The sequence below is a fragment of the Sturnira hondurensis genome, unplaced genomic scaffold (genome assembly GCF_014824575.4).
Source record: "Sturnira hondurensis isolate 20B ecotype Veracruz unplaced genomic scaffold, ASM1482457v3 Scaffold0022566, whole genome shotgun sequence".
NCBI classification, from domain to species: Eukaryota; Metazoa; Chordata; class Mammalia; order Chiroptera; family Phyllostomidae; genus Sturnira; species Sturnira hondurensis.
Window position 1 is genome coordinate 14,991,089 of NW_028095197.1, and position 27,865 is coordinate 15,018,953.

Genomic DNA, 27,865 nt, shown 5'->3' on the forward strand with positions numbered 1-27,865 from the left:
ACTAGAGTTCAGTGAGGGCCATGGCTTACCTTATGTGGCCTTGAATCTCAGGTACTTTTTATAGTGCTCAGTATTTGTTTGAAGAATCAAGAGGTGTTATTTGAAGAGCATTGTCTGGAAATCAGGTAACTTCTTAGTTTAATTGACTTCAACCGTTTTGTAGTACATTTCCCATTATTTTCAAACCATGGTTACCAAAATCTGGTGTATCAAAGAAAGATTCATAGCATTAGGTAATACTGCTATTAGATTATTATAAGGATCTTTTGGGAAGCTTTGTACCTCTAGTTTTTTTCAAATTTCTATTTATTGGTTATAGAGATAGAGAGGAGGACAGAGAAAGAAAAACATCGATCGGTGCATTCATTGGTTGATTTTTGTATGTGCCCTGACAGGGGATCGAACTTGTCATCTTGGTTTATCAGGACAGTGCTTTAACCAACTGAGCTACCTGGCCAGGGCTGTTGTATTTATGTCTTACTTAGAAGAAAGTCATAGAGACAGTAAGTTCAGAGTATCAAAAGAGGGCAAGGAACATTATCTTTGCTTTTAGATATCACCTGGGTATTTTATTTTTTTAACTTTTATTTTTTAATAGCTTATTTTTCTTATTATATTTTTCCATTACCATTGATCTTCCTTATACGCTCTTCCACCTCTATCTACCCTCCCCCCGACAATCACTACACTGTCATCCGTGTCCACGAGTTCTTTTTTGTTTCTGTTCAGTCCCTCACTCCACAACCACCCCCACCCAGAGCTGTCAGCCTGCTCGCTATGAATCTATCTCTATTTTGCTTGTTAGCTGAGTTTGTTCATTAGGTTCCACATATGAGTGAAATCATATGGTATCTGTCTTTCTCTGACTGGCTTGTTTCAATTAGCACAAGGTCCTCCAGGTCCATCCATGCTGTTGCAAAGGGTAACATTTTCTTCCTTTTGATGGCTGTGTAGTATTCCATTATATAAATGTACCAAATCTGTTTTATCCACCCATCTACATTTAGGCTTCTTCCAAATCTCAGCTATTGTAAGTAACTCTTCAAGGAACATAGGGCTGCTTCTGTTCTTTTGAATTAATGTTTCAGGTTTCTTCAGATAAAATCCCAGAAATGGAATTCACCGGGTTGTTAGGTAGTTGCATTTTTAATTTTTTTAGTTAACTCCACACTGCTTTGCATAGTGTCTGTACTACTCTGCATTCCTGCCAACAGTGCAGAAGTATTCCCCTGTCTCCACATCCTCACCAGCACATTTGTTTGTTGATTTATTGATGTTGCCCATTCTGACAGCTGTGAGGTGGTATCTCACTGTGGTCTTAATTAGCATTTCTCTGATGATTAGTGATGTTGAGCATCTTTTCATATGTGTATTGACCATCTGAATATCCTCTTTGGACAAGTGTCTATTCAGGTCCTTTGCCTATTTTTTAATTGGACTTTTTTGGTGTTGTTTTATAAGTTCTTTATAAATTTTGGATATTAACTCCTTATCAGATGTATCAGCAAATATGTTCTCCTGTTCCATGGGTTGTCTTTTTATTTTGTTGATGGTTTCCTTTGCTGTGCAAAAACTTTTAGTTTGATGTAGTTAATTTTTTTCTTTTGTTTCCCTTGCTTGAGGAGATATATCAGAAAAAAAAATACTGCTACCAGCAATGTCCAAGATTTTACCACCCGTTTTCTTCTAGGATTTTTATGATTCAAGTCTAACATTTAAGTCTTCAATCCATTTTGAATTTATTACTGTGTGTAGTGTAAGAAGGTGGTCTAGTTTCATTTTTCTGCACATGTCTGTTCAATTTTCCCAACACTATTTATTGAGTAAACTATCTTTAGTGCATTGTATGTTTTTGCCTCCTCTGTCAAATGTTAATTGACTATAAAGGCATGGGTTTATTTCTGGGCTCTCTGTTTTGTTCCATTGATCTATGTGTGTGTGTGTGTGTGTGTGTGTGCGCGCGCGCGTGTGTGTAAGAGAGAGAGGAAGGGGGAGAGAGAAACATCAGTTGGTTGTCCCACTTATTTATGTATTCATTGGTTGATTCTTATATGTGTTTTAACTGGGAATCAAACCCACAACCTTGGCATATCGGGACAATGCTCTAAGCAATTGAGCTATGCAGCCAGGACATATGTGTCTGTTTTTAATGCCAGTACTATGCTATTTTGATTACTGTGACCTTCTAGTATATTTTTATATTAGGTTGTATGATTCTTCCAACTTTGTTTTTTTCCTCAAGATTGCTATTGCTATTCAGGGTTTTTTGTGGTTTCATATAAATTTTTGAATATTCCAGTTCTGTAAAATATGTGATTGGTATTTTGATAGGAATTGCATTGAATGTATAGATTGTTCTGGGAAGCATGGACATTTTCATGATGTTAATTCTTCGTATCCATGAACATGGTATATGCTTCCACTTATTTGTATCTTCTTCACTGTTCTTCTAACTGGATTTTGGACCCTACTTACTTACATATTTGAGACCTAGTAGACTCTTTTTGTCTTGTCTTAAGTATAGATTGTTGCTGTTGCCTCTCTGGTCTTTTTCTATCTTCCTAATCCTTCTTGCCCTGCTCATTTCTGTGAAGTAGAATCACAGAGATTCTGTTAGACCTTTTCCTGCCCAATTGGTCCCCTGCCTACCCTGTTATTTGATGCTCTCCAGAGATACCCTATCTGACCTAGCTAGTCATAACATACCATTGTCAACCTTTGTGTGTTACTGTTATCTACAGATACTTTTACTTGGCAACTGTATCTTCATTAGAAATGACATGAAAATATAGGGTAAAATTTTGCAGGTTTATTTCCTAAAAAACACGTGCCCCTAGTAGAGCGTATCAAATTCACTGGAAGGCCTTGGGTTTAACTATTAAGGCTCAGAGTGAGTGTGGAGACTAGGACATAGTTGCCTGTACTTTGACTTCTGTAAGAAGTTGTTTGTTTGTTTGTTTTATCTGTGCTGTACAAAATGATACATTTTTCAAAGTAGTAAAGATGTTAAATATTCTTTCTCCTAACCTTAAGGATATAAGACAAATATGAGGTAGACATCAGCTTTGTTCTGACTTAGAATTTCTTAAATGTTTTCTATAGCCTATTACTATATGAAAAATTATAATTCTGCCTTCTATGTTATTAACTTTGTGTAAGTGTACAAAAAGACTATACGATGTGAATGTCACTATAAACATAGTCACACCTTTATTTTTTAAATGAAAAAACTTCACTGTAGAAAATTTTAAACCTCCATTTTACCTATGTGGGAAAATTTTTATTTCTTTGTATACATCCAAGTTTGTCTGGTATCATATTCTTTCTGCCTGAAGAACTTTCTTTAACAGTTTTTGTGATTTTGGTTTGCTGCTAGTAAATACTATTAGGTTTTGTTTATCTGAAAAGGTCTTCATTTCTGACAGACTTTTTCTCTGGGTAGAGAATCTGTGTAAATAGTGATTTAAAAAATTCTTTCAGGCTCTGGCTGGTATGGCACAGTGGATCGAGCGCCAGCCTGCAAACCAAAGGGTCACTGGTTCAATTCCCAATCAGGGCACATGCGTGGGTTGCAGGCCTGGTCCCTGGTAGGGGCAACCACACATTGACGTTTCCCTCTCTTTCTCCTTTCCTTCCCCTCTCTCTAAAAAAAAATAAATAAAATCTTTAAAAAAATAAAACATTCCTTCAGTAAATTAGTCATTCCATGGTTTTTTTTGCTTTGTATAGTTTCTGACAAGAAGTTTGCTTAATTTGTGTTTCTCTCTATAAATGCATTGGCTTAATTTGTATCTTTTCTCCCCTTTTGCTGCTATCAAGATGGTCTCTCTCTCTGGTTTTCTGCACTCAGAACACATATTGTGTGTGTGTGTTTGTGCTCCTGCATGCATGTGTGTTAATTCTGTTTGTACTAATCCTGGATTCTCTCCAACCTTCTTGGGTCTGTGCTTTGATTTCTTTTGTTATTTTGGAAAATTATGTCGTTATTTCATCTAACATTCTGTCTGTCTTCCCCATCCAGGAGTCCAGTTACATATATGTCAGATGATTTGGTGTTGTCCTATAATTCTTGGATGCTCTGTTCTGGGTTTTAAATTTTCACTTTTTTTTTGCTTTGTGTTTCACTTTGAATAATTTCTATTGACCTATCCTTGAGTTTATTGATCCTTTCCTTGGCTATGCTTATTCAACTGATGAGCCTGTCCGTGCATTCTTTACCTCTGTTACCATGTTTTTTTATTTTCAGCATTTTCTTAACTCTTTCTTGCAGTTTTCAGCTTTCTGCCAGAGCTTGAGGACTCAGGTTTCAGAAATAGGTTTGCCTCTTATTTTCCTTGCACCATAGTTTTCTCTTTTACTAACTAAAAATGGGAATATAGAATAATAACTACTAGAATTATTTTGAGGGTCAAATGAGGTTCCTTGGGCAAGCCCCTTCTTTCCCTTCCCCGAATCTCAACGGCTCTCATGGAAAGGCTTGGACCGTGGGATTACTTTGGTCCTATTTAGTTCCTAAATTGTATGACTCTGTGAAGTGAAAGGGACCTAACATTTATTGACAGCCTATATTAATCTCATGTAGAATTGGATAAGGGGATAAAAATCACATCTAAAAAATGCTTTCGCAAAACATTTTACTTTTGCTAGGTCTACGTGGATTTTAATAAGAGGAAGTAGACAGCACTAAAAGCAGTTGCCACTTGGTTAAATCTGTTAAGGAATCATTACACTTTTTCAACAGTGGGTTTCTTGACTCATTTGAGAAATTTTATGGTTTGTAAAACATCTCACTTTTTCTTTTTCTGTACCTATAGGATTTTAAATTATTGGATTGGCACCCGGATTTTTCAGTGTGAGAAAAAAACTAATGGTTTTTGCTCTTTACTGAGTAGTGCAAATGAGTGATAGTCTCATTGGATTTGGCTTTGCAACCACACTCTTGGGTTCAAATTCTGATTGCACAGCTGCGAACCTTGGGCTGGTTATTTAACTGCAGAGCCTGAGTTTTCTGTATCTGTGAAAATAGCATTGATACCTACATCAGAGAGCTGTTTTGAAGGTAGAATACAAAATGTATTTAAAGCTTTGGGTATAATTCCTAGTTAGTAGCAATTGGTGCATTAAAACAGTAGCTAAAATGAAATTTGCCACCGTTGTTTTCAGTTAAGTTTTTGGTTCGTATAAGGGGAAAAGCAAGTTTTATATTCTTTTTCTTCCTTTCGGTGGAAAGGGTAGTGGAACAATAGGGAGAGCCTTAACTGGAAAGCCAGTGTTGCCGAGTGAGAATAACAGCCAGGAATTAGCGCGTACTGTGGGACAGGTGCTCGTGTTTAATCCTCAGAGCAGCCCTGTGAAGTCAGCTGCCTCTCCTCTAAGAAGCTTTCCTTCATCTTAGTGAGGGTGACCACCCCCATCCCTTGTGTTCTACTCTGTGTCTTCTGCCACTGACTTTCATATGTAACCCCTGTCCCGTCTCCATTTCTCATCCCCACTGACGGGTTCTCTCTGTGTATTTGGCCCAGAAATGGCCCCACAGTAAGTGGAATTGCTAAGACGTTGAATCTTTGTGTATTTTCTGGTCAAGGCTGAAATCCCACTTTCTTTATGTTATAGATAAAAATTAAAGCATTAAAAGTCAAATTGTCTGAGGCAAAAAAAACCCTAAGAAAATAGCTTGGTTAAAGAAAGTGCTCAATTCATAAGAGGCCCTTTGGACCCCTCTCCCCAGTACATAGTGTTTGTTAAGATAAACATGTAGTATTTTAAAGTAACTGTTGCCCTGAAAATTACCTTTGAGTAAATGTAACATGTTTCAAAGAGGTGTCGAAATCCTGTGCTTCTAAGTAATTTTACTGTAATGGGTATTATTTGAGATAGAAATTATTTAATACAAAGAAACACTCCTTAGTCATACTGTGAGCAACTGTCATCCAAAACACAGTCCATAATGTAGGCCTTCGTATTTGAATGACACAGAAAATAATGCCAAATTATTTTTACAGTTCTTTTTTTTGTCATGACAAAAATTTTCACAAAACTGCATCCCTGATCATAGATTTTTAGAGTTGGAAGGACCCTACCAGATCCAATCTAATTCCTTCCTGCCACGCGGAGGTATGAAGCAATTCCTCTAAAGCCACGCAGCTGACTAATGACAGAGCCGGGGAGAGAGCAGAGCCCCTTATCCATTTACCATAATGTCACGGTCCTCTGGGAAAAAACTGCCTACTCACTCTTGGTTTCTACAGCTGGAGTCTTGGGATAAGGTTTTTTCCATGACTAACTCGTGCTCTTTGGTTTTCTTGTGTGGGCATCTGGGATCCGCCGATCGAGGGTGGTGTTTTTTTGTTGTCATTGAACAATGGAACCATGTAAGGCACCAAACAAGGAAAAGGCATTTGTCTGGTTAGCGCTTAAGGGGTCAGGAAGAAGTGGTTGGAGCTCAAACTCTCCGCCCTCCATGGTGACAGGCATGTGTTCAAGGTTGAGTTTCCTAACCTGGAGTCTAAATTCCCTAAATATTTATGAAAATTATGCAAATATATGCTTACCTCCCAAGAAGTGCATCTGCAGCTTTCATCAAGTTATCAGAGGTACATCATTAAAAACCATTGTTTTTAGATAGAGGAAAAGCTAAGCAAACCTGATTAAGGACTGGCTCCCCACTCTTGCACTCTCAATTCAGATTACACTAGAGGACTTCCTCACCTCGAGCCGCCTCCCTCTTGTGCCCCTTCCCGCTGGCAGGCCTTCCCCAGGTGGCTTCCTGGATCTTGCCGTGGAAGAGGGCCCCAACCCTCTTTTTGCAGGAACTTTTCCCATAGGTTTCCCAAGCCTCCCTTCTCTCTCCCTTCTCTGCTTACTGTTTCCAGAAGAGGGTATGAGAGTCAGGGATTTTTGTTCATTAGAAACCTTGACTGGCGACACGCCGTGTTTGTGCTCCGACGAGTCCCAGAACGCAGTCGTGGCGGGACCACAGACTTGCGGCGGGTAGAGGTCCATCTCATTCTGCTCGCAGTCGCCGCCCGGGCAGCCGCTGCAAGTGAAGGTGGTGGGGCTCTTCAAAAGCTCTAGCTTTCAGATTGCGAAGAGCACAGCTGAGAGTCTGAAGAGCAATTTTCCATCCAAATTTGAAGATCTTATAATAGTTCCTCTTCAAGATTTTGCATGGGATCAATATCTACAGGAGAAAAAAGGGGCTGATTTTAAGAAAAAGTAAAACATTTATAGGATTTTCTTTTGGAAGGCATGAGATAAAGGAACTTAAGAATGAAGTTTGGGAATATTCTGCCTACATCATGTGTTTTATTAATGATCTGCTCCTGGGTGATGCACTTGATCTTCAGAAGTGGGCCCACAAGGTGTGGGATGTTGTTGATTTTAAGCCCCCTGCACTGTATCAGGCACTTACTGTGGATTATTCTGCTAAATTCTTAAAAGACACCAAGCATGACTTTGTGTTCTTGGATGTTTCCATTGCTTTTTCTGCAATTGGAAGATTGATTTTTGAGCTGTACAACGATGCATGTCCCAAAACATGTAAAAATTTCCAGGTCTTATGCACAGGAAAAGCAGGATTTTCTCAAGGTGGCATCAAGCTACATTATGCAGGTTCAATTTTTCATCGAATAGTACCGAATGGTTGGATACAAGGAGGGGATATAGTGGCTGGAAAAGGAAATGGTGGAGAGTCAATTTATGGACCAACATTTGAAGCTGAAGCAGGGTGAAGAGCTGTGGGCACCAGGTCTTGTGGAAGCTGAGGATTGGAGTTCATGAGCAGCAGTAGCAGCACAGGACTCGTGGTCAAAGTGGAGGCAAGGTAAACACGGCTCACCTCCTTGCACAACCACCGCAAAAATTGCAAGTAGACTACAAAACAAATATCACCCAGAATAATCAGAAAATCGACTCGTATGGAAGTACGACAACAAAGGAATGAAAGAAGTAACATTCATCCAGATGGGTAGGAGGGGGAGAGAGACAACACACATGGGGAGGCGAGGAGACATGGAATGGGTGGCCCCACACCCACATGTGGTGGATAAAAATCAGAAGGGATATCTTGGGGGTGAGGGATTCCAAGACCACTCAGCCCAGGGTTCCAGTGCCAGGAAGAGAAGATAAGTCTCCATAACTTCTGGCTCTAAAAACCAATTGGGGTTGGGATGGTGAAAGAAACTGTGGGATTCTCAGGGGTCTCCTCTTAAAGGGCCCACAACAGTTGAAGGATTTACACAGACTCACTCCCTCTGGGCTCCAGCACCAGGGCAGCAGCTGGAAAGACACCAGTGGCAAATGGGGAGAAATTGAAGTGTCTGGCATTAGGGCGAGTGTCAGGGGACAGCTTTCTCCTGGAGAAAATTCCAAAGGCCAGGCAGCAGCTGCAGCAGCAGCAGCCTTATCTGCTTTCTTAGCCGTCTCCCACACAGAGCCACAGAGCAGTGACACCGTATTGGAGACTCCATCAACCTGATTCACGTGGGTTGCCCCACTCTGAAGACCACCTAAGACCTACCAGTGCACTTTTCTTCAATAGGCCATACTACTTAGACAGGTAGTCAAAGCAGCTGTATCTAATACACAGAAACACACACAGGGAGACTGCCAAATTGAGGAGATGGAGAAATATGGGCCAAATAAAAGAACAGAACAAAACTCCAGAAAAAGAACTAAACAAAATGGAGATAAGCAATCTGTCAGATGCAGAGTTCAAAACACTGGTTATTAGGATGCTCAAGGAACCCACTGGATGCTTCAAAAGCATAAAAAAGCTCCGAGCAGAAATGAAGGTTACATTCAGTGAAATGAAGAAAAATTTCCAGGGAACCAACAATGGAATGGATGAAGCTGAGAATCAAACCAATGATTTGGAACATAAGAAAAAATTCAATCAGAAAAGCAAGAAGAAAAAGAATCCTAAAAAACAGTGATAAGCTAAGGAGCCTCTGGGACAACTTCAAATGTATCAACATTCAAATCATAGAGGTGCTGAAAGGAGAAGAGATAGAGCAAGAAACTGAACACTTATTTGAAAAAATAATGAAAGAAAACTTCCTTAATTTAATGAAGGAAATAGACACACGAGTCTAGGAAGTACAGAGAGTTCCAAACATGATGGACAAAGAGGACCACAACAAGACACATCATAATTAAAATGCCAAAGGTGAAAGATAAAGAGAGCCTCTTTAAAGCAGCAAGAGAAAAGCAGATAGTTACCTACTAAGGAGTTCCCATAAGACTGTCAGCTGATTTCTCAAAATAAACTTTGCAGGTAAGAAGGGGCTGGAAAGAAGTGTTCAAAGTCATGAAAGACAAGGACCTACATCCAAGATGACTCTATCCAACAAAGCTATCATTTAGAATGGAAAGACAGATAAAGTGCCTCTCAGATAAGGTCAAGTTAAAGGAGTTCCTCATCACCAAGCCCTTATTACATGAAATGTTAAAGGGACTTAGCTAAGAAAAAGAAGATGATCAAAACTATGAACAGTAAAATGACAACAAACTCACAATTATCAACAACTGAACCTAAAAAATAAAAACTAAGCAAACAACTAGAACAGGAACAGAATTCTAGAAATGGAGATCACATGGAGGGTTAGCAGTTGGGAGGGGTAGGAAGGAGGATGAGGGAAAAAGGGAATAAGAAGCATAATTGGTGGGCACAAAGTAGACAGGGGGAGGTGAACAATAGTAGGAAATGGAGAAGCCAAAGAACTTTTATATGTGTGACCCATGGACATGAACTAAGTAAGGGTTGGGTGGGGAGTGCTGGAGGGAGATGGGGTGCAGGGTAGAGGGGGAAAAGGGGGAGAAAAATGAGACAACTGTAATAGCGTAATAAGTAAACTACACTTAAAAACCCGAAATACAAATTGGGAGATACAGAATAAACAGGAGGGTGTTAAGAACAGCACAGGAAATGGAGAGGCCAAAGAACTTATATGCATGAGCCACGGACATGAACTAAGAGGGGACTTCTGGAGGGAAGGTGGGTACTTGGTGGAGGGGAGCAAAGGGAGAAAAATTGGGACAACTGTAATAGCATAATCAATAAAATATACCCAAGAAAAGAAAACCGAAAAAAAAAGAAACCTCGAGTGTTATTTCAACTACATTGTGGTTAAAAGGAATGCATGAGCTGATGTGAGAATCTAAGACAGTAGCTGTAAGAAAAATGTCATCCAAATTCCAATCTAATACTTTGCAAATGAACTCTTAGAATCCCTCTAGTCCCTTAGTTCAGCAAACTCTGCGTTTGATACAGAAACTCTTGACATTTTCCAGGAACAGAAGGAAAATTTATGGATGGTAATTTCAGAGTTGCCCAGATCTGTCTATAAAATTGTTTTAATTTGGTTTTTCTCGCTGAATTTTATAAGACTTAGAAAAATCTACCTCTGAATAGGAATTCATTTTAATGGGCTTCCTTCCTAGGAGAGAACATACAGAGTTCTCTGTATGTTCTAAATTTTTGAGTCTGTCATCTGGACACACTGAGAAAAAGCTACCACTAAGGTAGACATTGGAAGAATCTTCTCATGTGTTTATTCATATTAAAAACGCCATCATGAGTACCTGTCATGAACCCTCAGGCACTGTGTTAGATGCTAAGACATGAGAAGCGGTCTCTGGCGAAGCTCGTGGTCTGTTGACATGGTTCAGCAAATAGCAGTTCAGCAGGCCAAGGACTCTACTAGAGTAGCCAAACGGCACTGGAATGGGTACTGTGCCTGGCCAGGAAGAGGGGTGGGAGTGAGGATGAACCTCACAGAATGCTGACGGGTATCAGAGTTGCATCTTCGAGGTTTAATAGAAACTTGTCAGGCAAAGAAGGGGTCTACGTATAAATGGTAGGTTTATTAATGCGTTCCTAATTTTAACTGCAGTTAACACTTGCCATTCCCTCATTTTATATTTTCAATTAGAGCTCCAAGCGAGAATGGAAGCCACTAGAAGATCGTAGCTGCACAGACATACCATGGCTGCTGCTTTTTATCCTCTTCTGCATTGGCATGGTAAGGAAACTCCCAGGGGATCATAACCTGCACTAAGATCCGAGGGAATGCTGGGGAGTTGGTTTGAAGAGGAAGCTTGTTATCCATCTATCTATCTATCTACCTATTTACTTATTCAGTTTCAATTCCACCTGAATTGCTTCTATAGCTGGAGGTTGTGGAATACCACTGAAGCACATTATTTTTCTGCCGTACAATTTAGTAGTACTATCTAGTACCCCTTGATATTCTTTTGTTGGTTTTTTTTTTTGTATACATGAAAAGAGATCGGAATTTAAGAAGCAGCTGGGACTCACATCTCTTTGACCATATGATTTTAGAAAGCTACATCATTTAACATAAATCTCTGCAAATTCTGATCTTAAGGGGGTGGTGCACTGGCCATGGAAGTCAAGAGTCCTGAGTGTTTATCCAACCTGGCTACACATACCTGATGGTTATTTTTGTGTCAGTCAGTTTTCGTTTCAGGGGCTCAGTATTCCTTTGCATAAAATTGGAGGTTTTGCTAGCTGGTATCTGCAGTGTTTCCAGTTTGGACATTTTTTAGTTCTTCCTAGAGTGGGAGGCTGGTTGCTCACTGCTTCTTCCTTGTTCAGCCTACACTGGGCTCCTGCTGCCTGCTGTGTCTACGGTAATGAGTGGCAACTTCCAGTTGAGATCCAGGAACCCGGTGACTTTCTTAAGGGTACAGAGGTGGCAGGAGCAGAGTCCCTGGTGCAAAGTGGTGGCAGAGTCCTCCTTCCAGTTGCCACTCCCACTCTGCCCTGCAGGGGTTTCTGATACAGGCTTGGGGACTTCAGAGTCACCGCCTGTCTGCTGGACTGGAAAAAAAGATAGAAAACAGCTGGTGCAGCGCTGACTGGTGTTTACAGCTAGAAAAGACTTGGAAGTCCTCATGTGGTCCGTGGCCCTTGTTTTGCAGATTAAAAACATCAGATGCAGAGATGGTTATGACCAGATGGTTATGGTTATGACCCAAGGCCACGCTGCTACTTACCGACAGAGTTGGGGACAGAGCCACAGTCTCATAGCTCCCAGGCCAGTGCTCTTTCTGCTGCCTTGTTTCTTCTTCCTCAGAACTGTGCAGGCAGCATTGTTCTCTTCCACAGTCTTTACAACTCAAACCAAAATCAGGCTAGCCCAGGCAGCCCTTCTCCATTATGTGTAGTATGTTTACCCCGCCCCTTTTTCATACCTTTCATAGAGGTTCCTTGGGAAATTCTTATTCTGTGTCTCTCTGTACCTGTCCGTCTTGCACATGCCATTCGAGAATCACAGACCAACCCTAACTGTGGCTACTAGGCCTACTTGTAGGTACCAGTTCTGCCCCTGAACCGAGGGAGAGAAAGTAAATTTTAACTAGATATAATAAATTCAGCAAAAGAAGGGGTATTCATTTTAAAGAAAATAGGTCAGTCTCAGCAAACCCAGAACATTCTGAAAAGTCACACCACCACTTCCTAATTCAGGACTTCTGTGATAGTGTTCAGGGGTCTACTTAGTTCAATGGAGTGGCAGCTGAAATGCCGCCTGCGTGAATACACACGGGGCGTGAAAAAGTCTTTGCTAACAGAATTAGTCCGTAACCTGTCCCCACCCCTGAATTTAACTCTGGGACAAGAAGCAGCTGACCTTTCAGAGTAATGTTCACAAGAACATGTAACTGCCACCCAAGATGCTTTTGAATCTCTGTGCCAGAATAGCTCAGGAAAGTACAATTACTGCTGTTAACAGGCTGACTTGGGAGTAAGGAGCTGTTTGCTCACTGAAATGCTTTAATGCAGCGGTGATCAACATAATGTTGTGGTGATCAATATAATGTTGATTTCAGTGCGGTGATAATTAAGACCCACTGTGTGCACTTTTTAAGTGCGGACATAGGGTGGATTTGGAATGATGTTTTTAATGGATTGCCTTCATGAAGGCGAGCAAACATTAACTTTCGTCATGTGGAACTAGAGCAATCAAAGTTCACCCTACAGGCACAACAGTAGTTCAAGGTTTGTTTTCTGAGCATTTACTTTTTTGTGCATATATTCATGTATTTTAAAGATTTTTTCCCTTTGATTTCATTCTGTTACTACTTTAAAGAGACACAGTCAACAAACACGGAACATTAGCATGTGCTCGAGGCTTTCGTACACATATTTGCCTCATTAAATTCTCCAGTTAGCCTGTGAGATAGGTTTTACCCCCAGTTTATAGACAGGGTATGGTGAGGTTAAATCCTAGCCTATCTAAGAATATACGGATGGTAACAAGTGGCAAAGACTGAGCAGGAACTGGAACTTACTTGCTGCCTGCGTTCTTTTCACGTGGCAGCCTAGCAGCTTCTGCTCTGCTCTTTCTCAGTCACCCTGCAGCCTAATGCTCACAGCACATCCTTACCCAAGACCTCTCCCTGCAGTTCTCTGCTCACTTCTTGGTCATTCTGCTCCACCTCTGAAATGTCTTAAGATCTTGTCTTCTTTCACTCATCGTCTCCGTTTAACCCTTTTTATAGATGCATATTCATTCTCTCATAAATATTTGTACTCTTTTTTATTTCTGTCCTTACTTCGAGGTTTTTCCATGTTTGAATTGTCTAGAACTTAGGGTATTTTTCCAAGTAAATTGCTATCAGCCTGCTTTAGAGCTATCACTTTCCATATAAACTTTCATCAGTTTTTTGAAATTATCAGGCACATGCTTAATCTGCTCTTAAAAATTACATCTACTATTGTATTTCTAAATTTTTATTTTTCACTAAAGTTGTAAAAAAAGGTTCTTCACTTTACCTGCACATTAGAATCAGCTGGGAGCTTTTAAAAAATACTTGTTTCCGGGCCCTACCTCAGTGATTCTGACTTAATCTCTGATTCTATGTTCTACCAAGGTTGAGACCCACTGTTGTAGGCACTGGTAGACCACTGAGGAATTTTGAGCAAGAAATGATGAGATTTAGGTTTAGAAAGACAGCCCTGGTAGTCAGGAGCCATTGTAACTAGGGCAGAGATTCCAGGTGGTCCACTGTGGGGGCTGAGGCAGGAGACCAGATCCGAGGTGAAAACCTGAAATAAGAGGAGGAGGAGAGATTTTTAAAAGTAGGATTTGGCCCTCACCGGTGTGGTTCAGTGGGTTGGGCGTCACTCCGTGGACCAAAAGGTCGCCACTTTGATCCCCAGTCAGGACACATGCCTGGGTTGCAGGCCAGGTCACTGACTGGGGGCCTGTGATTGTTTATCTTGCACATTGATGTTTCTCTCCCTCTCTTCCCCTCTCTCTAAACATAAATAAACAAATGAATCTTTTAAAAAAACTTTAAAAAGTAGGATTTGGTGTCATCAATGTTGCAGGCAAGTGAGAGATTGATTAAGGGTGACTAAGAGGTTCTTGTGTTAGAAGTTCGGGGCAGGGTTTTCAGTTCAAACCCTACATCATCTCCTCATAGGTGATGTAGGCTTCTAAACTGTGGCTTCTGGGCACGTGAGGGAACAAGAGTGGATGGATAAACACTATTACCGTATTTTGCCTTGTATAATGCACACCCATGTTTTGGGCCCAAACATCCAGGAAAAAAATCCTTCATTTTAATCTTTTAATCCAAATATTTATTTATATTTAGAGACAAAATTGATGATCATATTCCACGGTATTATTTTGCATACAGATATCATTATTGCTTTCTAGATTTACACTTTTAATGCATAGGCATAAATAAAAGAATTAAAAACATTTTTATAGGTACAGGATTAATACTACTCACGTACAATGCACATCCGATTTTTCCCAAACATAGGTAAGGAACCTATGAGGAGATGATGTAGGGTTTGAACTGAAAACTGTACCCTGAACTTCTAACACAAACATTTGGGGGGAAAAGTATGCATTATACATGGCAAAATGTACTTTATTAGTAGCCGAGCAGATACCGGATTATATCCTTAGTGCCCCGTTGTCAAATGACTTGTGGAATAAAGCTTGGGCTAGAGGACCTTTCTCCATCTCGGATGGTCTGATCTCATTCAGTCTCAGGGAGAAGAATATATAAGAAGAGGAGAGAAGAGAGGTCTACCTGAACCAAATCAGCCCAGATCAACTTATTATAAAAAGGCAGGAAAGTTTAGGAGTGTCTGCCATGGAAAATGAAAGCTACAAAAACCCTCTGCAACTTACCCTTGATACTGCTGCTTACTACCTGCTGGATAACTGGGTACTCTTCTCTGCACCTGACACAGACACGTATTTAATTTTCAAAACTGCTCAATGAAGTAGACATTGTCACCATTCCCATTTTACCGATAAGGGAACAGAGCCGTCAAGATATGTTATAACTTATCTGTGGCCACATTGAGCACAAGAGAGAAGAGGAAGGTGAGGCTCTACGAGATCATCTCTTTTTGTTGCCTGGAACTGGGAACGAAAGAAAAAGTTCAGAACATGGGCCTGTAGCACACACCTCAACTACCAGTAAAATGCAGTCTAATGGATATTTTAGACTCTGAGCAAATAGTTGAGCATTGCCACTTCCTCTAGTAGAGAGGTGGGAAATTAGGGCAGTGGCCAGAGCGCGGAGAGAGGAGAACTGAAACATCTTCTCGCTCTGTACCTTACATGTGTGTTCTGGTAAATAGCGACACTTACCAAGGAGACAGGATGTACACAGGAAAGGCAAATGGCTGGGCGAAATGAGGGACTGAGAGGGTGACTTTGACACCTAAAACGTATGGGTAAGGATAAGCAGTCAGAGATGCAGAGCAGAAATTTGGGAGAATGGTCTGGACTTGGACTGGATTTAGGAAACCTCATTGCATAATTTTTCCCTTCACTCTGCTTTCAAGGACCTTTTTTATTTTATAGCATGAGTCAAGTTCCTGGAGCACAGTGTTTCTACCTCATTAACTGTTCTTGGTAGTAGCGCAGAGTAAGAGATTCAAAGACTCACTGCAGTGTTTTGTCACTTGTGTGACAGTCTGTGCTTTGCTGGGATCGTAGAATAGGAAAGGAGCGGCATACCACAAACTACTGTAAGGTTACCTGATCCTTTCTGCCTACTTTCTGTGAAATCTTCCTTTTTTTCCTTTTAAAAAAAAACTGTGGTAAAATCTATATAACATAAAATTTACTATTTTAGCCTTTTTAAGTGTACAGTTTAGTTAAATCTATTTTGCTTTTAGTCTCGTTTATTTTTTCGTCAATCACTATAGTGGCCCAAATGGGTTTATACCTACTTCTCTCTTTAAGTGTACACTGGAAAAACTTAATCTCTAATACTTTTCTTTAGAATCATAGAATTGTGGAAGCCACAAAGGCTTTTGAGATTAATCTAGTCCAGTCCTTCTTACAGGTGAGGAAACAGAGGCACAGAAAATTTAAAGGGATTGACCCAGGACCATAAGGAGTATTTGCAGCAGAGCTGGGTTCAGTTCCTAGTATTTCTTGTGTTTGTTTGTTTTAGTTGCTGGAGCTGCTTGTGGAACTGACTCTCCCTGATTTTGCTCCCTCACACCCCATTACTTTCTTCTGAGACATTTCGGTTCTTCTAGGGTGAACTCCATGTGCTACAGCCCTTTTGTGCCTTGCCTGACATCTTGCACTTGTATGTGCTTATCAAGTGCTTAATGGGTGGATATTTCCTAGCCTTCCAGTCATTGTTGTCTTCCGCTCTCCTCTTTCTTGCAGTAATGCATCCTATTTAACCTTAAAGAAATCCAGAAATGTACCAGCTTGGCAGACATTTTAAATTAGCTTTTTTAGTTCGCTTGCATAAACCGTAACTCCGCATCAGGCGTTCTAATTCTACCCTGTCTGCTGGGCCTGATAGTGTTCCTTGTCTCGGGGTGCTCAGCAGGAACAAGCCAAATGTTGCTCCACGGTTTGACAAACTGGTTATTCAGGGACTGATTGTAAGCATTGATTGGGATAAGAGAGGTGTAGGGCTGAAGGACGTAGGCAGTATTTGAGAAAAAACAGAATCTGGATGTAAGTTCATTACATCCTGGGAGAGGGCCATAAGCATAAGTCTTTTCCCTCATCTTTTTATTTTGAAACATTTTGCCATGTTTGTACTCCCTCTCCCCACCTTCATGTTTCTGTTGGCTTTTTTTTTCCTTTCCAAAACTAAACTAAGGCCTTTGCACAGTAAAGGCTGCAGGTGTGAAATTCAACAAGCGTATGAAATAAAACATGTCTCCTTTTTTGACTAATAATGAATGAAACTGAGCAAAGGCTCTGAAGTTGCACTAAACCTTGGGATGTGAAGGGAAAATGAACACAGTTCATTCTTTAGCAAATTGTCTTTCTCCCACTTGGCAGTAGGTGTTCATTAGTTGCCAGAGCTTGCCTGCGATGCACCATCCCTGTCTACCCTCATCTGATTGGAGTCACCTCCTGTTTGTGACTAGATTTGTCTGTTTCTCCTCTCTGTCTTAAAATAGCCATTGTGAAAGCACTTCAGTAACTCAGTCACTTTAAGATTTTAGCCATGCATCTCTTTCTTAACTAATAGGCTTGCTTTTTCTCTAGTGATTGCTCCCTATTGTAGGAATATGAAAGCTTTCTTCATCTCCCTTATTGTTTGCTTTATTAATGTGATTTCCTTCTGTTGAATGCCAGCCCCCACCCCCCCTTCTGTGGAGCCATTGAGTGAGTGTGTTCTGTAAAGCTTCCCACCCTATTTTGGTGTCATGTACCATATTTTTTTCTCATCTGAAACTGTAGTGCTTCCTGCACTTGGATTTCAGGACTTTTTTAAAAAAGAGATTGTATTTTTAATTACCGTATATTTGGCCTACTTCCCCATTATCAATGCGTGTACCATGTGGGAAGTCCCTGGGAGAACAGGCACGGTTTCTTCCTAGCTTATTGTCATATTCTTCTCTCTCCATTCTCCCCAAAGCCTCTCTATTCTGATGCTTTGGAAGCTGCCAAGAAGTTTACGCGGCAACTGTGAGAATATGTCAGCATCCCATTTTACTGTATGTCTGTGACATTTATCTATATTCTGCCTGCATCCCAGAGGGATGTGGGGTGACTTATGACTAAAAAAAAAAACAACAACACCTAAACCACATGTCCAACAATACTGTTAAAAATAGTCAGAAAAGGAAATCCGAAATTATTTAAAGGAACCTAGAATCCAAAGGACTTATCAAGCATAAGAAGAAAATTTCTATGAAAAGTGAAAGAACATAACCTTTTTAATTATGCAAGGACTTTGCTGTCTTAGATTAGGAGTGAAAGAAGATTGTAATTGTGATCTAAATATTTTTATGTAGAAACAAAATTACTGACAATATTTCTCACTTTAATCCCCCCAGGAATTTTTGTTCTGAAGTCAAGTAAGGGTTTGGGGTTAGTCCCCAATTACCGCTGTCAACCTCTTTAGTCTGATTTATTCAAGTGTACCGCTGACAGCTACCATGTATTGATTACCTGCCATGGGCCAGACCAGCCAGGGGCTCAGTATGCATCATCACATTCAGTTCTCATCATTAGGCTGTGAAATAGATACCACACTAGTCCTGCCCTTATTCACAGGAGACAGCTTCCAGGGTGCCCCAGTGGATGCCTGAGACCATGGCTAGTACCAGACCCTACAAGTACTATGTTTTCTTTTTTAAAACATTATTTATTTATTTATTTTTACAGAGAGGGGAAGGGAAGGAGAAAGAGTGGGAGAGAAACATCAATGTGTGGTTGCCTCTCATGTGTCCCCTGCTGGGGACCTGGCCTGCAGCCCAGGCATGTGCCTTGACTGGGAATCGAACCAGCGACCCGTTACTTCACAGGCCCGTGCTCAATCCACTGAGCTACACCAGCCAGGGCGATACTATGTTTTCTTCTATACATACATGACTTTTCACTTAAAGGGAGTACTTTCTCTCTGTCATATCCAAGTTGCCAGCATCACTACTCTTACCCTTTGGGACCCTTATTAAATAAAATAAGGGTGACTTGAGCACAAGCACTGGGATACCGTGGCAGCTGATCCGATAACCAAGAGACCTACTAAGTGACTGACGGGCAGGTAGCTTATGCAGCATGGATGTCCTGGACCAAGGGCTGATTCATGTCCCAGATGGGGTAGAGCGTGGAGTGAGATTCATCATGCTTCTCAAAACAGCATGCAATTTAAAACATATGAATTGTTTAGATATTTTCAGGCCATGGTTGACTATGGCTGACCGAAACCTCAGATAAGAAACTTCAGTAGTCTGTGTTAGGTATGAGGAGAAAACAGTCTAAATAGATAGGAGGGTCAAAGGCAGGAAGGAAGAAGGGTCACAGTATGGTCACACAGGCAGGAAGTGGCAGAGTGAGGGCTTGAATCCAGGGCTTTCCAGATTCCCTTTCTATTACCGATGATGCTGCTTTCTTAAAGAGCCATATTGGAAAGGTTAGTCATCAAACCTCCTATTAGTTACCTCCACTTACAGGTTTTGCTCAGTTGTAGGGTTTTCTATTTTTGAGGTTCAAGAATATGTTTAAAGTGATGTGTTGGCTTGCATATGTGTATGTATGTGGGGGTTAAATTGTTTTCTCACGTCTTGGTGTTGGCTTGAAGTTCTGAGATGGGGCTAACTGCCCTGCAGTCTCCTGGGAGAAGTCTGGGGTGGGGGAGAGAGGAGGGCGACAGGGGGAGGATGCATGAGTGAGTGCTGACCACCTGTGCCTAATTTAGCCCTCGAAGATAGCTGTGGCTTGGAGGCAGAAGGGTACTATCATTTATTGAGATAGACACTTTGCATGTACTATCTCATGTGGTTCACACAGCAGCCTTTGTGGTAAATGGTTTTAGCTCTAATTTATAGCTGGGTAAACTGAGGCACGGAGAATTAAGCCAGTGTGTCCAAGTTAACACAAGGAGAAAATTGAGTCATTTGTGTCCCGTTGATCAGTACAGGTTGATCTGGGCCCAAAGCCCATGGACTTTCCTTTACAGCGTGTTCTTCTTTTGAACAATAATAGCTAATATTTACTGAGGTCTTACTTTGGGGAATCTTACCACTTTACTGGATTATTTTATTTAATCTTTCCAGACGCCTCATGAGCCATCATTATCACCATCTTACAGGTCAGTAAATTGAGGCACAGGGAGTTTAAGTAACTTGGCAAGGGTCAGAGAGCAAGATAGTAGCAAATCAGGAATAGTATCGGCAGGGTCTGCTTTCTTACAAAGTGTAATTTCAAGAAGTTACTTCTAGCTAGAGGTGTACTCTCTACTCTTCCCCCCTCACTGCCCTTACTTGAATTATAGAAATAGGTTATTTTGAAGAGAAGAAAAGGAGTTTGTGTGCCTTTTTAGGAAAGCATGTTTAAGAGGGGTATACTTTCTCTGAGGAATGACGTAGGCGTGTCGTTCTTACCACCGTAGGCCTGAGATCTACCAGGGCAACTTAGTGCTGTCATGATCCTTGGCCATCCTGGGTCAACAGTGTAATCTCTGCCTTCATTAGCTATTTTAATAAAGGTAACAAGAACTCAAGCTTGGAAGGACCAAGTTGCAGGAATAGTTCTTAACCCCATCTCTCCTCCAACTTCAATCAGTTTATCCGTAGTGACTCACCTTACCGCCTGTCCTCAGGCCCACTAGCCTGCAGTTGAGTATGGGCTTTTGCTGCTTTGTTTTGGTCAGCATGTACTGCATTTCGCTGTGTATAATGTGCACTTTTTTGCCCAAATTTTATAGGGAAAAATAAGGGTGCTCATTATACGTGGGTAGTACCTCAAATACCTTGTATCTGTTCTTGTGTTTTATAATCATTTGTTACATACAATTTCTTGTACCACAATATGTTCAAAAGTAAATGCTAAGATTTCTTTAAAATACAAAAAAGCCCCAAGTACCTAAATATAAATAAATAAATAAATTGAATTAAACAATAAAACAAAAGATTTTTTTTTCCCTGAGAGTTTAGGCCAAAAGCCTGGGCATGCATTATACACAGGGACGCATTACACATGGCAAAATACGGTACTTGACCTGGCACGCGTGATGTGGTTCTGAAGCATCTACCATTTGCCTTTGGCACTGTGGCGAAGCATGCTCCCGTGAAACTGAGTGACCTGTGTGGCACACAGACCCAGTGCCTCACTGTCCTTGACTGTCCAATATTAAGAGCATGGCAGCATTCATGGNAAGCCTGGGCATGCATTATACACAGGGACGCATTACACATGGCAAAATACGGTACTTGACCTGGCACGCGTGATGTGGTTCTGAAGCATCTACCATTTGCCTTTGGCACTGTGGCGAAGCATGCTCCCGTGAAACAGAGTGACCTGTGTGGCACACAGACCCAGTGCCTCACTGTCCTTGACTGTCCAATATTAAGAGCATGGCAGCATTCATGGCGTCATTCTTTAGCTTGTATACAGCTCTATTGCAGGAAGCAAACCGAAGTGTTGTGTGCACTGAAGTGTTCATTCAAAACCCACATACCTATTATTCTTTGAATTTTTTCTTTTATGCATTGTTATTGTTCGTTTAATAGGACTCCTTCAACCAAATAAAACTAAAAAAAAAATGAAGGAAGTGGGTTTGATTCTATGCTCTGATCTTTACTAGCTTCTGTGGCCTTGGAAAATTTACGTAACCTCCCTTGCCTCATCATGAGGATTAGCTGTAACGTATGGTAAGTGCCCGGCACAGAGCCTGGCACGGAGCAGACGTTCCCTACAGAGAAGCTGCTGTTACTCGTATAAAACGCAGACACGATCTTATGATGTAACAGCTTAGAGATTTTTTTTGTTATGATAGTAAATAGTGTTTCCCTGGGGACTTCTTTGGGCTGCTAATGTGCAAACCCAGGAAAATAGTGGAATAGTGTTTGCAAGAAGGAAAGATAGCTCTTTGTTCCCTTCGACAGACAAAGAAGCTCATTGTCAAGTATCAAGTGGTGACTGTTGCTATTGAAATGGTTTATTTGTATGTTTTTTTTTTCTGTTTTTTTCCCTAGGGATTTATTTGTGGCTTTTCAGTAGCAACAGGTGCAGCAGCGAGACTAGTGTCAGGATACGACAGCTATGGAAATATCTGTGGGCAGAAAAATGCAAAGTTGGAATCAATACCAAACAGTGGCATGGACCACACCCATCGGAAGTGAGTAGACTGTTGCTGGATAACGGGCACAATGGACACTTTGAAGTGGGGGGAGAAAATTCTGCTTTTCGAACTGTTTGTTATAAGGATATCCTATTGAATATTATTTTTATATAACTCCTGGGCTTTTTTCCCCCAAACTGTCCACTTGAATCATTGCTGACCTACAAACTCTCCAGGAACCAAAAGTAGCTGCCACGTTAAAACCTTGAGGTTTTAATGAGTTAAAGGTGTGATTTGAGAGGGTTGCTCTCGTACTTTGTTTTCCCATTAGCTTTTAGGTTGTACACTAAGTTTTAACCCAGAGAAATAACATTTTTCTTCCTATGATTATATTTGATGGGAGACAGAGGGATGATAATGGATTTTGAAACATTAAAGTTATAATGAAACATTTTATAATGCATAATTTATAAGTACATATCAGTCCAATTTTATAAAAGATGCATTTGCTTTTTCAGGCATTAAAATTTGTTTTGGGTTCTCAAGGTTCATCTTTTGGATTTCTTGAAATTCCTGACTTAATTGCCTTTTTTTTTTCTTTAACAGAGCTATTATTTTGTTTTTATTGTCTCTGGGGAAAATATATTTTCTCAGTCATGTTTTATGTATGATCAGTATATTTGTTTAAACTGCCTATTTATGCCCCCATCAAACTTTATTACACAAGTCTAACAAAAACAGGACGTCAGAATTAACCAAACTAATTTTAAGGTGACAAATTAACCAGTTCAATTAATGAATTTTGTAGGAAAGGCAAAGTAGATTTTTAAAACATTTTTTATGGCTGTATTTCTATTTTGAAGCATCTCCCAGGATGTAATAACTATATTTATTATTAGATAAATCTGTTGCTTAAATCTGGTCCCCTACTGGAAAGTATAAGATTAATTTGGTAATTTCACAAATGTTAAGATATCCAAATAGTTAATCACATCTCAGAGAAATTCCTCCATTGAACAAAGGAATAATAAAATTCAAGTAAATAAAAATTTAAGTAATAATAATGAATATGTGTGTAGCACACTGTCATCAGCAAGCCCATGCTACCACCCTGCCTGGTGGGTGTGGTAGAAGCTTGGAGAGACTAAAATGACTTTTCCAAAAGCCTGGTGGGCGGTGGAATAGCCAACGCAGACCACAAGCTTTTCTCTTGTTTGTACCTGCATCCCCTGACGGAAGTGAAAACAGGACTCTTAAAGAGTAATGTGAGGGGTTGTTTCATTTTTCCTTTGGGAGTGCCTCATGAAGTTAACACAAATTTTAGGCCTTGTACAATATTATTTCTTGTAGCAAGACTACCCATATATTGTTTGCTTTTCTTTTTTATTTTGAAATAATTTTAGACTCATATAGAAGTTGCAAAAAAGCGCAGAGTTCCACGTATCTTTTTTTGTATCTAGCATCTATGCTGTCAGATATTGTTTAATCTTTAATGCTGTTGACATGCACTGAATGTAAAGGGTTACCACTTAGGTAACTGAGGAGACAGGAGGAAAAGGGTTCTGCTCTCTCAGGTCGACTGGTCACGTGAGGTTGTAATTATTTTTATGGCTCCCTTTATAACTTGCTGAAGACTCCAAGCATATTCTCACCATATGGTTTATGTAAATGTCACCCTTCACATGTGACTTAATGGGGGGTTCATTTGGTTAATTTTTAATTTCAGATCCTTGGGTTATTCTATGTGCATTTTGACCTCTGACAAAGAGAGTCTACTATGATTTTTTTTAAAAGTGGTTACTTTTCCTTGAACACTGAAGATAGACAAGAGCCATTTGCGGATAGCTTAGCTGTAGGGAAATACTGTATTTGGCCGTGTATAACGCATACCTATGTGTTTGGACCAAACTTTCAGGAAGAAAAACCTTTCATTTTAATGTTTAAATTAAATTATTTATTTATACATATTTAGAAACCAAACTGATTATCATATTCGAGGGTATTACTTTGTATACAGATATCGTTATTGCTTTCTAGAGTTACACTTGTAATGCATAAGCATACATTAAAGAATTAAAAACATTTATAGAGGTATAGAATTACTACTGCCCAGGTATAATATGCATCCTTATTTTTCCTTTAAAAATTTGGACAAAAAAGTGTGTATCATACATGGCAAAATATAGTAGTTTCCGAAGTAGAGAGATGCCCTGACTCATGTATAGATATTTAAAATTCATTTTTAATCTCTACTTGCCACTTCCCTGCATGTGAGCATTTTAGTGCTGACCCATCTAAGTATTTCTATTTTAAATGGTAATTTTAATAACACGAATGGTACGTTTTGAACATATTTTTCTCAGGTAAGTCTATTCGGATTTGAGAAGAGGCAGAAAATCTTTATTACCTTTACTCCATCCTCATCTTTTTTTCTGTTCAGTGCATTGGTTTTCTCCTTTTTCACTCATTTATTTCCTCATATGTCTTTAGCTTTATTATAAATACCAGTCCCTTCCATAGCTATAGAATTTTTTATACCTGTTTTGTCTGCTATAGCCTCAACTTGACCTTGATCATGTTTTCCTATCCCTCATCCTCAGCTCCAGTACCTAATACTTAACTAGGATCTCCATTCATATTTTTTGAATAAGTTAATGAATGGCTCTTCTAAAATCTTAAATATAACTAACTCTTTCTTGCCATCGTGAATGTTGTTTTCTCTATCAGAAAAAAATTTCTCCCACTGTGCACATGACTACCTTCTATTCATCCTTCCGTTCTCAGTAGAAATGTTACTTCCAAAAAAGGTAGTTTTTGATCTCACCAGTTAAATCAAGTACTTAAAAATACTCTTACAATGGGTCCTGTAATAGGTGTAATTATACATTTATTTTGTGATTATTTGTTAGATATTTGTCTCTTCTAATTTCCACAAGAACATAGGTGAGATCTGCCCTGTTCACTTCTGTATCCTCAGTACCTAGAACATAATCGGCACTCAATTCAATGTTTATTGAATGGGTAGATAAATTTATTTCTTTTTTCGAGTATGTTCTAAGAAGTGAATTACTGAGTCTGAGGATCTGAATATTTTAAGACTTCTAATGCATATTGTTGGATGGCTTTCCATGAAGGCTATTCTGTTAACATTCCCACCAGCTGCATCTGGGATTGCTTTATTTTTACTAGTACTACTAGCCTTTAATTTTTACTAATTTGCTCAACTAAAATACGGTGTTTTATAGTTTTCATTTGTGTGTCTTTGATTGTTTACGAGAGTGAAATGTCCTGCCCTAACGTGTTTGTTGGCCTCTCATGAAGCTCTTCTGCTAGCCTGTGTATTCTCGTCTTACCTCTAATCTTCTCTATCCTTTATACTGTGATAAGATTAAGTTCTTTAAAACACCTTATTGTCTTTTCCATGCCCAGGAGCCTTTCTTTTAGTATAGTTGCCCATAGTATCAAAAATTAGCCCACTCAATGCCTGCCATTCCAGGCTTCCCATGATCCAGACCCATTGTACCTATTCGGCCTTCTCTCCCTGTTCCTCGGTGTAGTAGTGTTGATATTCCGTTGATTCTGCCTCTGTGTTGTTTCTTCTCTGCGAGTGAATTCCTGAAAGGCTTTTAAGGTGGGTCTAGTAACTAACTTCTTTATGAAATATTTCAAAATTAACTTGATCTTGTAGTGATCTTTCCTTTATTATCAGAACATTCATTCCTATTTCACACTTGTTTTTCTGTTGTTTCTAAGTTCTCTAATTATATTCTGTGTTTTTACCTGCATTAATTATCAGTAGCTAGGTAACAATATTACCACCAACTTTGTGGCTTGTGACAAGGTGCAGCCCTGGCTAGGTAGCTCAGTTAGTTAGAATGTTGTCCTGTTAGGTCAAGGTTGTGGATGTGACCCCTGGGCAGGGTACATACAACAATCAATCAATGAATGCATGACTAAATGGAACAAATTGATCTCTCTCAAATCAATCAATAAATTAAAAAGTAAACAAAAAACAAGATGCAGACACATTTACTATCTCACAGTTTCTGTGAGTCAGGAATCTGGATGTGGCTTAATTGCATCTCCTGCTTCAGAGTCTTTCCCTGGCTGTAGTCAGGGTATTGCTCAGGGCTGGGCTCTACTGGGAAAGTTCCCCTTCCAAGCTCTTGTAGTTGTTGGCAGCACACAGTCCTTGAGGACGGTTGGACTGAGAGCCGTAGTGCTTGACTGGCTGTCAGCTGGAGGACGCCCTCCGTGCATGTTCCACGGGCCTCCCCACATGGCCTGGCCCTCTCCACATGGCACCTCACTTCAAAGCCTGCCAGGGAGAGCATCTGTAGAGAGTCTGTAAGCAAGATGGAAGTTACAGACTTATATAATGTTTTTAAGAAAGTGCTATCCCATCACCTTTCCCATAGTCTACCATTGAGAAGCAAGTCATATATGCCCTACCAAGGTCAAGTTGGGGGAATACACAAGGGCATAAATTCTGGGATGCAGGGATAATTGGGGCATTTTAGAGTCTGTCTGGCAAACTGCCCATCTCTGTCTTCCAGGAGCACCACGTTTTATAGAACTCCCAGGTTTGAGCACCCAAAAGTTACTTCATAAGGGCTTACTGAATTTCAGTAAAATAGGAAGGAGTAAAGTCAGGAGAGAAATGAGAGATAGAATGCCTTTCACCTGTTCTAATTAGAAAATTTAAGATGCCAAGGTAACTGTAAGAATCCTGTTAGTAGTAAAGAGAAGGCAGCATTTCCCTTTCTTACCATTTTAATTTTAAGGTGCTCTTTTTCTCCAAATAGTATTTTTGACCTGGTAATATATTTATGATGGTAATAAAGATATATGGGAAAATGGCATTACAATTTTTTGAGAAAAAGGAAGGCCCCATTTTCATAGATTATGTTCCCAAAGTTGATTTGTAAGTTGGTTGTTTGAGATGCATGAAACTTTTCCGCATAGAAACAATGCTTTAAATAAGGTTCTAAGGCTGGCTGTGTTTCGAATAGCTCATTTATCTTAGAACCATAAAGTGCCAGAGGTGAAAAGGACCTTTAAGACTGCCTAGCCTGTTGCCCCCTTAAAACATCCTCTCAGATATTTGTAAGTGCCAGCCAAGGCCCAGAGAAGAAACTGACTTGTCTCATTCACAACTGAGCTGCGGTGCCCGGTGGTAATGGTACTACAGGCCATGACCATAGGCCATGTATGGCTTACAGCCAGTGTTTTTGGTTCTGGGGAGTGGGGCGGTAAGAATACATTTGGAACTATGACTGACAATTCCAAAAACATCTCTTCTGCCGCCTTCTAGATCACCTACGATTTTCCAAACCATCATCTAGCCTTAAAGTGTATGTGTCAATGTTTAGACAGACGATGAAGATGATGATAATTATAGTAATTGTCCCCAGAGAGGAAGCCCCCACCCCGTCTTCCACATCAATTTTGGTAAAGCGGGATTGCTTCCAGTTCCAACATACCTGAATTAGTAGATACCGGACTCTGCTGGGGCAAAGCATTCGGCTCTGTGGGTTCCTGGGGAGATGACGATTGGAAGACACTCCAAAAAAACTGTCCCGTCGTATCTTACCTATCAATATTGATTTTTCCATAAAGGTTTAAAAAATATCTCTGTACAAATCTATCTCTCTTTATCTTTTTGTCTTTTTTTCCCCCTAAGGAATTCAGTTAATGGCCCAATCACTGATAAAGGCCCCCTAAAGTACCTCTGAGAGTTCAGATAATCAGTGGTAACAGGATGTTCAGGCCGTGCAGGTCTGCGGAGGTTGATGGCGTGCAGCGCCTTATCTATAGG

The 27,865-nt window shown here is 40.1% G+C and overlaps 1 protein-coding gene and 1 long non-coding RNA gene across 5 annotated transcripts in view; both read left to right on the forward strand.

Annotated features, from left to right (window-relative positions):
* SLC44A1 (solute carrier family 44 member 1) overlaps positions 1-27,865 on the forward strand; it is a 173,861-nt gene that overhangs the window by 38,529 nt on the left and 107,467 nt on the right. For 3 of the 4 annotated variants that reach the window (XM_037035966.1, XM_037035968.1, XM_037035967.1), the window contains exons 2-3: positions 10,932-11,021; positions 21,962-22,104. In XM_037035966.1, the coding sequence (XP_036891861.1) occupies positions 10,932-11,021; positions 21,962-22,104 (233 nt within the window). Of the gene's footprint in view, positions 1-10,931; positions 11,022-21,961; positions 22,105-27,865 lie in introns of those variants that run through there. The other variant, XM_037035969.1, reaches the window with a different exon arrangement.
* LOC118979751 (uncharacterized) lies at positions 7,002-7,688 on the forward strand. Its single transcript, XR_005064981.1, has 2 exons — positions 7,002-7,361; positions 7,449-7,688. It is a non-coding gene; the product is annotated as an uncharacterized LOC118979751 (long non-coding RNA).